The sequence below is a fragment of the Entelurus aequoreus genome, linkage group LG21 (assembly GCF_033978785.1).
Source record: "Entelurus aequoreus isolate RoL-2023_Sb linkage group LG21, RoL_Eaeq_v1.1, whole genome shotgun sequence".
Taxonomy (NCBI): Eukaryota; Metazoa; Chordata; class Actinopteri; order Syngnathiformes; family Syngnathidae; genus Entelurus; species Entelurus aequoreus.
Window position 1 is genome coordinate 30,394,596 of NC_084751.1, and position 12,675 is coordinate 30,407,270.

The window sequence follows — 12,675 nt, forward strand, 5'->3', positions numbered from 1 at the left end:
TGAAGAATTAGTTGATCAACATACCCAGAAGTCATTTTTATATATAAAGATATATACAAGTATATCTATTTATATATATATATATATCTATTTATATATATATATACATATATATATATATATATATATATATATATATATATATATATATATATATATATATATATATATATATATATATATATATATATATATACATATATATATATACATATACACATATATATATACACACACATATATATATGTATATATATATATATACATATATATATACATATATATATATATATATTTAAAACATGCTGTAAAAATGCATATTCTCTGAACATATGCCTTATTATAGCCACAAAGTGGAGGATATGTTTTTTTAAATCAAGATGCTATTTTTTTAAATTTTTTTAAAGATCAAAGGTTTTATGGAATAATTAATTAGCATCACACTAGGAATGCAAAATGAGTTATGTATTTGGAAATGGTGACCCCTGCGACCCCGAAAGGGACAAGCGGTATAAAATGGATGGATGGATAAAAAAAAGACTGTCATAGAATATTTGGAAAAATGCCAATAAGCCCTTTAGATGCTTTAGAAATAGGCTGAGTCTATTTAACATCTCGAATAGATTGTATTTTACACCCTCAGTTTTTTAGAATGGGTACTATAGATAGCAAGTTATGTATAAAGTGTCGGGCAGCTGAAGGAACTCTTCTTTATTTACTGTGGGAATGTCAGAGAATGAGTTGTGGTCTGTTGTGAGAATTGCCTGGTTTGACCATCTTAGGCCACCGCAGGTCACATGAGGTGTCTGAGTCACAAAAGCTGCTGATGTTAGTCAAGTTTTAGCTCATGTGTGTTGAACTGGAGACGACTGAAATTAAGGAGTGGTGTATGAAACAAACTGAGCTTAGAGTTATCCTGGCTGTTTGCAACATATAAACAGATGTCTAGAGGGTGCCAACTTTCCAATTTGTTTTATACATTGGAAAGCCCTCTTACAGCTTCTCTTACGTAATGACATAATTATATACACAGTACAGGCCTAAAGTTTGGACACACCTTCTATTCAATGCATTTTCTTTATTTTCATGACATTGTAGATTGTCACTGAAGGCATCAAAACTATGAATGAACACATGTGGAGTTATGTACTTAAAAAAAAAGGTGAAATAACTGAAAACATGGTTTATACCGGTATTCTAGTTTCTTCAAAATAGCCACCCTTTGCTCTAATTACTGCTTTGCACACTCTTGGCATTCTCTCGATGACCTTCAAGAGGTAGTCACCTAAAATGGTTTTCACTTCACAGGTGTCATAGTTTTGATGCCTTCAGTGACAATCTACAATGTAAATAGTCATGAAAATAAAGAAAATGCATTGAAATGAGGTGTGGACTTTTGGCCTGTACTGTACATACATAATGACATAATTACGTACGTACGTAACACATGCATTTGCATTTGTAAGATAATTTGGATAGCTAGCGTTAGCTGTTATTGAATGTCTAATGATCTGTCTTAACAACATGACTGCAAATTGTCTGTTGCTTCGCTTGGGACTGCTTTTGTATGTGTGCATGCGCTCCTTGCGCGTACGTTTTGACGAGACTGGGTGATTGACAGCCGTAAACAACAATAATTTTATTCGGAACGGTAAAAAGTGTTATTTCATAAACTTTGTAAATGTGAAAAATATAAACAATTGTCAAACGTTGTTCTGTTAAACCAGTAATGGTAACATAAGATAGCCAGTGGATTCCTTGTTATATGTTTTGCTTTAAAAAACGTTACTGAGAGGAATTTGCAAAAAGCTCCTAGGACTACAAGCCTACATTGACAAGAGAATAACAAAGCCGTTTGATTTTGTGTCCGTAGAGGCAGCACTTTTCACGCTTTCAGGCCTTGCTTACAAGACCTCTTGTATCCAGTTTGAAAGCTAAAGAAAAGAAACAGAGACAGATGTAGCAATTTACAAATGACCGACTCGTTAAGTTAATTTTCGTTTATCGTTTGATTGATTAACGTATTGACTATTGGCCTAGTCCTATTCTAATACATTTATTTAATGCCTCTGGACATTTTATTTAATCCTTTTTATTGCCATTTAAGGTCTTAATTTTCGCAAAATCCATTTAATGACTTTAAATGCTTTTTAATGCCCAGCGGAAACCTCGATATTCCGTCATATTTCGAATATGTCTTAAAATTCAGTTGAAGAACATTGCACAAAAGCGATAGGGGTTTGGGGGTCTTATCATACAAACATATTTCAGGATTTTGGTGGCTTGGGTTTTGCTTTTATTCAAATTAAGAAGGAACAATGTTTTTGTTTTGGATTTTGGGAGTGTCACAGTTGCCCATGTGTAAAATTTGGAATAGGTTTATCCCACATTTTTCATGGCTATGAGCAGACACGTGAGACAATCAAAAATCAATGAGAAGCAAAATTTATACATTTAAAGCTAAATATTAAACCTCTTGGCATGGCTACTGTCAGTTGAAGTCTCTCTTTTCACCCACAAACAGATCATTAGATAAGAATATAAAACAGTGTATAAATCAGTGGTGTACTTATTTATAGAAAATGTCTGTTTCTCAAAAGACTCTATCAAACTCAGTCTGACTGGTGGTGGCGGGGTTTCTGTTCTGGTTGTTGGGCTGCTGTTGGGGCATGTGACTTCTCCGCCTCGGAGGGGCCAGATATTCAAACATGGATGTGTTGTGTGTGGACAACATAGTCTTCAGGTCCGACGGCATCGGGTCAGACCAGAAGAAGTCATGGTTAAGGGCGTCATCACTATCTGTGCGCTGGGCGGGGTCCAGGACCAACAGCTTGTCAATAAGGTCCAGAGCATAGGCGTCTTTGACGTAAGCTTTGAGACGATCCTTCACTTTCCTCTTTTGGCCTTTGGGCAACTCCATTTTCTGGTACAGCTCATATTTTTTGTCCACGCCTGGCCACACCTTTAGAGGGAAACCCAAAGAAGATCAATAAACTACAAAGTAGTATTGGATAAAAACACCACATGAACAATAACAAACTAGTGAGTACACTCTTAGATGAAAACAGTATGAATACCTAGTGTGTTACATTTTCCAGCTCTAAACACTTTTGGGCTTGAAATTTGTTATAAACAGGTGGTTACTGAATTGTTTGCCACTCCTCCATGATGGAGCAGGAGGATGTTAGAGACCGTTTAATGCCCCACAAATGTAGAGTAGTGTTTAGGTCTGGAGACATCCTTGTCCAGTTCATCGCTTATACCTTCAGCTTCACACTGGTTAAAACTCTGCAGCAATGCTGGCAGCCCTCATGCGTCTATTTTGCAAACACAACATCGATAAGACTCATTGGGAGGTCTGTCCTATTCAAGCGGTGTACGATCTTCCTGTCAACCGTGCTGCAGCTCACTTTCCCGTTGGAATTATAGTGGCCAGTACGAGAGACTGTGACAACAAAACCAAATTTAACTGAGGTGACCCTGAGACAATTTTTAAATTTACGATAAGATACTGATTTTGGAGCCTTTAGTGTTGTTCAACACAGATATTGATCCAATACGATATCACCATGAATTATACATACTTGTATTATATTGTAGAGTGGAATGTTAGAAAAGTTTTTATCAAGTGAAATTAGTCAAACAGAGAACAATGACAGGTATGAAAAACACTAACCTATTTATTAACCATCTGGAACTGGCTTATGATGTCTTTAAATTTAGGCAGCGTGGCAATTAGTTTCTTGGCAACACCTAGTTGTCACAATAAATCAATAAATTAAGCTAATTTCGCAGTAAGTTGAATGATGCGGACAAGTTCCTTACGGGATATTTTGTAATACGCTTCTGCCTTGAAGACATTGTCTGAGTTATAATTGTTTGATACTTATCTACAAACCCCGTTTCCATATGAGTTGGGGAATTGTGTTAGATGTAAATATAAACGGAATACAATTTTCAACCCATATTCAGTTGAATATGCTACAAAGACAACATATTTGATGTTCAAACTCATTAAAAAAATGTTTTTTGCAAATAATCATTAACTTTAGAATTTGATGCCAGCAACACGTAACAAAGAAGTTGGGAAAGGTGGCAATAAATACTGATAAAGTTGAGGAATGCTCATCAAACACTTATTTGGAACATCCCACAGGTGAACAGGCAAATTTGGAACAGGTGGACTCGTCAGACCACAGAACACTTTTCCACTTTATATCAGTCCATCTTAGATGAGCTCAGGCCCAGCGAAGCCGACGGCGTTTCTGGGTTATTGTTGATAACCTTGCATAGGAGAGTTTTAACTTGCACTTACAGATGTAGCGACCATCTGTAGTTACTGACAGTGGGTTTCTGAAGTGTTCCTGAGCCCATGTGGTGATATCCTTTACACACTGATGTCGATTGTTGATGCAGTACAGCCTGAGGGATCGAAGGTCACGGGCTTAGCTGCTTACGTGCAGTGATTTCTCCAGATTCTTTGAACCCTTTGATGATATTACGGACCGTAGATGGTGAAATCCCTAAATTCCTTGCAATAGCTGGTTGAGAAAGGTTTTTCTTAAACTGTTCAACAATTTGCTCACGCATTTGTTGACAAAGTGGTGACCCTCGCCCCATCCTTGTTTGTGAATGACTAAGCATTTCATGGAATCTACTTTTATACCCATTCATGGCACCCACCTGTTCCCAATTTGCCTGTTCACCTGTGGGATGTTCCAAATAAGTGTTTGATGAGCATTCCTCAACTTTATCAGTATTTATTGCCACCGTTCCCAACTTCTTTGTCACGTGTTGCTGGCATCAAGTTCTAAAGTTAATGATTATTTGCAAACAATTTTTTTTTTATCAGTTTGAACATTGTCTTTGTAGCATATTCAACTGAATATGGGTTGAAAATTATTTGCACATCATTGTATTCCGTTTATATTTACATCTAACACAATTTCCCAACTCATATGGAAACGGGGTTTGTATATTAACAAATGTGCTGTTACTGCAATATTGTTCAATTAAGGACACTTGTGTATTTCTAGCTTGTGTGCTATAGTGTGCTTAGCTGTACAGTAGCTGTTAGTTCCTAGTAGCCTATAACCTACCATGTTTACCTTATGTAAGATTGTGCTTATTGAAGGACATTTAGATGTTAACTGGAGGTCGAGGTTTGCAAAAGTAAACACTCTGCACGGCTGCTTATATCGGAGCGCTTACATAGGAAAGTTTAGATGCAAGCTGATATATAATCCAATGCTTGTTTTTTGCTGGTATAACGATATTCCATATCAATAACAGACTGGGACACACCTAAATGAAACTACTGCTGCCTATTTACACCTATGTTGGGCACCTAGGTGGTGAACACCACTTCAATTACTCAAACTCCCGAAGAGATCATTTTCTATTTGGTGCAATGTTGAACATCCAGGAACCAGTATTAGAAAGTTGTTGTACCCACAGCACTAAATCTAACAAATCTAATCATTATGCTGTGCAAATTTACATGGTCCAGTCAAGCAGGCGAATACATGAACATGACGAAAGCGTGTTTAACATGTTTGAATTATGTATATCAAAAGGGCCGTGCTCCCTCATGTTGCTTGCTGATGGATAATAACGGGTGTGCTAAGTAATTTTCAGTAGATATTAAATCTAGACTGCTACACAAGCTGTTCACAGACTATCTGAAAAGTATATCCAAGGTTCATTTCGGTCTTACATTGGAACCCGTTTAAGTCGGTATCCATCAAATTGCCTGACTCACATCGACATAAGCGGTTGACAGTGACTACGTCTTTATGCACTGAATCAGTATGATTTGTCAAATAATTTGGCTCATAATAAGCATTCTACAAGCAATGGAAACACCTTAATGTGAACATGTTTGGCTTTTTAAAAGTCGGTTTAACACATCTAGATTATGTGAAACCATTTGTATCGAATGGGTGTGCGCCGTCGGAGGGGAGCCTTTGTATCGCGCATACGCCAGCCTCAATGTGTGGCACATAACCCGGAAGCGGATCCCATTCAATCAAAACATAGGCAACAACTGCAATGAAGAAGAGAATGTATATTTGCTTCAAAATTGAAAAGAACAGAACATTTTGAAGTGCATCGATGGGGGACAAAGGAAACACAGAATTACTTAAGAAGGTAGCTGAGGTAATGGAGAATGCCAGCTTCATTTGGACTTTAGAACAAATACGAGTGAGATGGAAAAGAATGAGGCAAGCATATTACAAGGCAAAAAAGAAGGCGTACACAAACCTCTTCACATTGCATTGTACACAAAACCGCAGTAAACCTCAAATGAAACAGTATAGGTGGGTTGCAATCACGTGAACTTGAGGCACATGTGGGCACTTCTGGGTTTCAGGCGATGGTCTAAGCCGAATTAGGCTACTGTTTATTTACCTGCATCCGTGCAGATTTAGGCTTATTTTGAAAGGTTTAGAGCATGGATATCAAACATGCGACAGGTTCAATGCGGCTCGCAAGACAAGTTTGCAAAGTGTAAAATTGGGCTGCATTTTTAAATTAAAGAAACTGCTGTTCTAAATGTGTCCACTTGATGTCGCAATAGTAATTATGTAGGCAGGCAAATTGTTTATAACGGGGCGAGCAAGTATACCAAGCAAGCTAAAGCGGGGCTCGACTCCTCCCCCTCGACCCAATGTAAAACAGGAGTAAAATAAAAATTGGTAACTCCAATTAAATTGCTGCATGAGACACTGAACATTGATATAGTTCTGTGAAAATTGTCATCTGTGCAAATTTAAATAAAGTGAACAGTGTGTGATTTACTACAATACTGTTGGTTTGTTGATATTGTTCACACATTGCACAGCTTTTATTTTTCTATCAATACACTGATGCCTCGAAGGCAGGGAGTAACTCAACCCTCTTGAATAGTTTCTACCTCAGTTTGTATGGTTTGTTGACTTAGCACAGAATTAATGTGGAAATGACAAATGAGGTAGTTACATAAAAGTTTTTATGTATGCTTTATTTTGTGTTTTGTTCAATCCTAGATGGGCTGTGACTTAAAAGTTTAATTGCTTTATAGATACACTTAGATTAAGTCTAAATTCATTGTGTTCTTCATGATGTTTTTGAAACGGCACACATTTTTTCCTCAGAATTTTCAACTTACTTGAAGTGTTCTGTCAGGAAGATTATTTGTGATATGTACGTACATTTTCAGAATGTGCTTGTTCTGTTTTGGGCCTAAGTAAAATAATCTGAAGTTGTGGAATTCTATTCGTGGGAATAGATTTTCCAAAAACACGCTCCTGGGGATAGGTTGATTGGCAATACTAAAATTGGCCCTAGTGTGTGAATGTGAGTGTGAATGTTGTCTGTCTATCTGTGTTGGCCCTGTGATGAGGTGGCGACTTGTCCAGGGTGTACCCCGCCTTCCGCCGAATGCAGTTGAGATAGGCTCCAGCACCCCCCGCGACCCCAAAAGGGACAAGCGGTAGAAAATGGATGGAAGGATGGAATAGATTTTCCTCCATGCGGCCGCTGAGCTAGATTGAGTTTGACACCGCTGGTGTCAAAATATATTATATTATAGGCAAATATAAAAGCGATCATGAAAAAATATTTAAAATGGGATGGAGTGGATTTTTACACTCTGAAGAAAAATATTTAAAAAAAACATTTAAACCATTCATAATTACCAAGAGTTTACTGCTACCTCAGTTCACTTGACACTGTATTTAGAGAGGAAAAGACTGGCGGCACATCATGTATTTGCATCTGAGGGTCCACAAATTAAGCATTAATCCTTGAAAGACAAAGTTGGAGTTATTTGTACATCGCTAAGTATCGTATTTAATTGACATAACGAGCGCCGTGCTGCTGTGATCATGACGATTAATGAGAAAAAGGATACGTTTGTTTGAAGTTGGTTTCCTTCTACAAAAATTTGTCTCATCTCCAATTCATGTCTGCATTTGTTTTTATCCTGTGAAGTTCATATTTAGTCTCATTATGTAGCTATAGATGTCCCTGTTTTTCAGTGATGTTTGCTAGCGTTACAAGATTTAGTATATGCTGTTGAGCATACGAGAGATTTATTCATCTACACGTTTGTAGTTTGTTAATACTATTAAGGATATTTTCGTGATACGAACAAATATTTGCCAAAGATGCTATAATGTGGTCATCCGTGTCGAATAAAGCACTTGGCTCTCCTGTACAACAACAACTAAGCTTTTAGTTTGTTATGAAAATCGTCAATGAAAATACGGTGGATTGGACCAACAATCACAATATTTGTTACTAGGACTTAGAACATGATGTTAGTTTATTTGCACAGCCAGGTCTTCGTAGTTATATTTGGACATAGCAACCACAAAATAACAAATTACTAATGTGATCTATTGTCATTTATTTACGCTTAGTTCTGCTATCAAACACTACTAATATAACTGGACTGCATCACAAAATGTTTCTCAAAAAATCAATGTTCAAACAATAATTTTACAAAGATACAAGTGGTCTGACTGTATTCCACAAGATGATGAAAGTGATATTTAAAGAGCCATTTCCTTAGACGCATTTTCGTTTTTTCTTGACTTTATGAGCCACTTCTTTCGGGACTTTGTGAAAGCTATTTCCCATCTCTCTATTTGAACGACTGTAACACCCAAGAGCAGAACAGCAATACGGCATTTTCTGATCAAACTCTACACTCACTCTCACGCTAACGCTATGGTCTAGCTGCTTAGCCATCGTGTTTATTAAGCCGCAAAGAAGAAAAACGAATGTGGCGTCATTTGCAACCCTCGTATAGGAGGCACAAAAAGTATTTTCCTTCGTACTTAAAAACCTCCAAAACAACTCTCTCTCCCAGCAGTCTTCGCCTCGGACCCCCTTTAAAGAGCGATTTGTGAGGAGCCGCAAAAATGCCTTGTTTTGGTGTGATGTCATAGGTCAACTGGAAAAGTTATTCATTTATCTGTGCTAAAAGAAATTAGCGCGCCCCAGTGTAGGTGCATGGACACTGGGATTTCACAAGTAGGTGTTGAAATACAAAAAAATAACTATTTGAAATATGTAACTAATTTAGTGCATGGAAATGTAGAATTATAAAATAGTGTAACTTGTGACTCTCAAAGACGAAATGATAAGGGATTTAAGAAACAACATTTTTTTGACATGATTTTCCTGCATTTGTGAAACCTGATAGGATAAAAAGTCTACTGGAAAAGACAAAAGGAGCTTTAGTTGTATGTCAAAGCATTGAAAGTAAGCCGCCCCTTTCATTCAATAGATTTTAACATAACCACCTTGAGGAGACATGATGAAATATTGATTATATCTAATGAGGAGGACAATACGTACCTCAGCAGTGATGGAGCCACAAAGCTGACTAATGAGAGTTAGCTGGTGCTGCTCTGTGTTTCCTTGCATGATGGGACTTCTTGTCCACATTTCTGCCATGATGCAACCCGCACCCCACAAGTCGATAGGGGGGCCGTAATCTCGCTCACCTAGATCCCACAGAAACAACAAGGTGATTGCCTTATCAGCTCTGTTGAACACCACCAACTTGTAGAATGTTTGTGCTATTGCCAAATATCTGTTAAGTTTTCGGCCTATTGGCACTTCTTACCAAGCAGCAGCTCGGGAGGTCTGTACCACAATGTGACCACGCGGTTGGTGTAGCGGTTTCCCTGGCTGTTTTTGGCCAGGCTAAAAGCTCGAGCCAAACCAAAGTCAGCTAGCTTGAGTACGCCGTCTCTGGTGATGAGCACGTTGGCTGCCTTCATGTCTCTGTGAAGGATCTGATACAAGATGAAACCAAATGGTCAATCGGTATGAGAAAGTATTCTCTGTGGTGTTTTCCAGTACAAGTTGAATTAAACCCTTTTTGAGAATCCAACCACACAAGCTTATTCTGGCATTTCAGTCAAATCCTTTCTATTAGTTAATCTTCAACACATTTCTGCATGTTCGGTAAAAGAACTGACACCTCTGTTCAGGTTACTGAATTATAACTCAGAAAAATAAAATGCCATCATGTATGAATTATAAGGGCATCTTCACTACTATTAATCTAACATTTTAGGTGACTCATGAGTAGGGATGTCCATCCATCCATCCATTTTCTACCGCTTGTCCCTTTTGGGGTCGCGGGGGGTGCTGGAGCCTATCTCAGCTGCATTCGGGCGGAAGGCAGGGTACACCCTGGAAAAGTCGCCACCTCATCGCAGGGCTAACACAGATGGACAGACAACATTCACACTCACATTCACACACTAGGGCCAATTTTAGTGTTGCCAATCAACCTATCCCAAAATGTCATATCACGGTTATTGTCACCAAAATGATCACGGTTATTATCACAGTATTGTTGAATGTGCTCAAAAAGTACTCACACATTTAGTGTATAACCAACTTTTGTTTAAAAAAAATAAAAAAATAATTGCCACCCATTATACTTTCTTTGCAGATTAAATATGTTATATAATAATATTGGTCTGGCTACTTAAAGGCCTACTGAAACCCACTACTACCGACCACGCAGTCTGATAGTTTATATATCAATGATGAAATCTTAACATTGCAACACATGACAATACGGCCGGGTTAACTTATAAAGTGCAATTTTAAATTTCCAGCGAAACTTCCGGTTGAAAACGTCTATGTATGATGACGTTTGCGCGTGACGTCGATGGTTGAAACGGAAGTATTCGGACACATTGTATTCCAATACAAACAGCTCTGTTTTCATCGCAAAATTCCACAGTATTCTGGACATCTGTGTTGGTGAATCTTTTGCAATTTGTTTAATGAACAATGGAGACTGCAAAGAAGAAAGCTGTAGGTGGGATCGGTGTATTAGCGGCTGGCTGCAGCAATACAACCAGGAGGACTTTGACTTGGATAGCAGACGCGCTATCCGACGCTAGCCACCGACCGCATTGATGATCGGGTGAAGTCCTTCGGCGCGCCGTCGATCGCTGGAACGCAGGTGAGCACGGGTGTTGATGAGCAGATGAGGGCTGGGGTAGGTGGAGCGCTAATGTTTTTATCATAGCTCTGACGAGGTCCCGAAGCTAAGTTAGCTTCAATGGCGTCGTTAGCAACAGCATTGCTAGGCTTCGACAGGCGGCACAGCATTAACCGTGTAGTTACAGGTCCAGTGTTTGGTTCGGTGTCTCCTGATAGTAGTATTGTTGATCTTCTGTCTATCCTTCCAGTCAGGGGCTTATTTCTTTTGTTTCTATCTGCATTTAAGCACGATGCTATCACGTTAGCTCCGTAGCTAAAGTGCTTCACCGATGTATTGTCGTGGAGATAAAAGTCACTGTGAATGTCCATTTTGCGTTCTCTACTCTCATTTTCAAGAGGATATAGTATCCGAGGTGGTTTAAAATACAAATCCGTGATCCACAATAGAAAAAGGAGAAAGTGTGGAATCCAATGAGCCCTTTTACCTAAGTTACGGTCAGAGCGAAAAAAGATACGTCCTGCACTGGACTCTAGTCCTTCACTCTCACGTTCCTCATCCACGAATCTTTCATCCTCGCTCAAATTAATGGGGTAATCGTCGCTTTCTCGGTCCGAATCGCTCTCGCTGCTGGTGTAAACAATGGGGAAATGTGAGGAGCCCTTCAACCTGTGACGTCACGCTACTTTCGGTACAGGCAAGGCTTTTTTTTTATCAGCGACCAAAAGTTGCGAACTTTATCGTCGATGTTCTCTACTAAATCCTTTCAGCAAAAATATGGCAATATTGCAAAATGATCAAGTATGACACATAGAATGGATCTGCTATCCCCGTTTGAATAAAAACATTTAATTTCAGTAGGCCTTTAAGAGCCATATTTTTTTTTTTTGAGTGTTTAGATATATTTATTGTTTCCATTTTAATTTGTAAAATTTGAAAGTTTTTTTTATGTTTAAAAAAAGGGTGTTTGATAAATCACGTTTGGCTTATGTCACGTCAGGCAAATTCACTTTCTGTTGTCATATTTTGCAACTTTAATAAAAATAATACAAAATAAGAAATCACATGTACATGGGTATTCACAGCTGTTACCATTAAGCTCAAAAGTGAGTTCAGAGGCATCCTGTTATAACTGATCATACTTGAGATGTTCATACAGCTCAATTGGAGTCCACCTGTGATACATTCACTTGGTAGATGATTTGGAAAGGCAGACACACTAGGGATGTGACAGTATACAAAATGATTATCAAGGTTATCGTGACCAAAATTATGATGGTTATTATTATCGCAGTATTTTAAAATTGTCAGAAAGTACTTACTACTATTCTGACATTTTTTAACAAAGTTTTATTTAAAACCAAATGTAACAGAGTCAAAATTATGTCCTTTGTAGAAGAAACATTATTGTAGATAACTGCTTCATGTACCTCAAGTAGAAATTGAATGTGCATATGAAAGCAACACAAGCAATATAAAAAAAAGTATAATGGTAGAACTTAAATAACATAAATCAAGAAAAATAAATGTGAAAATTGTGCAAGATTGCATCTGATGGCCATAAGGTGTAACTGCACAAATTTACCCATGTAGATAAAAATAGTGTTCATACATCCATCCATCCAACTTCTACCACTTGTCCCTTGAGGGTCGCGGGGGATGCTGGAGCCTATCCGAGCTGCACACGGGCGGAAGGCGGGGTACACCCTGGACAA

General features: G+C 38.1%; 1 protein-coding gene across 1 annotated transcript in view; it reads right to left on the reverse strand.

Annotated features, from left to right (window-relative positions):
- Positions 1-1,510: 1,510 nt before the first annotated feature.
- cdk9 (cyclin-dependent kinase 9 (CDC2-related kinase)) overlaps positions 1,511-12,675 on the reverse strand; it is a 32,217-nt gene continuing 21,052 nt past the window's right edge. The window contains exons 6-8 of the mRNA XM_062032007.1: positions 9,620-9,791; positions 9,349-9,497; positions 1,511-2,962 (exon numbers count right to left, since the gene is read on the reverse strand). Of these exons, the coding sequence (XP_061887991.1) occupies positions 2,594-2,962; positions 9,349-9,497; positions 9,620-9,791 (690 nt within the window). The 3' untranslated portion in view covers positions 1,511-2,593. The remainder of the gene's footprint in view (positions 2,963-9,348; positions 9,498-9,619; positions 9,792-12,675) is intronic.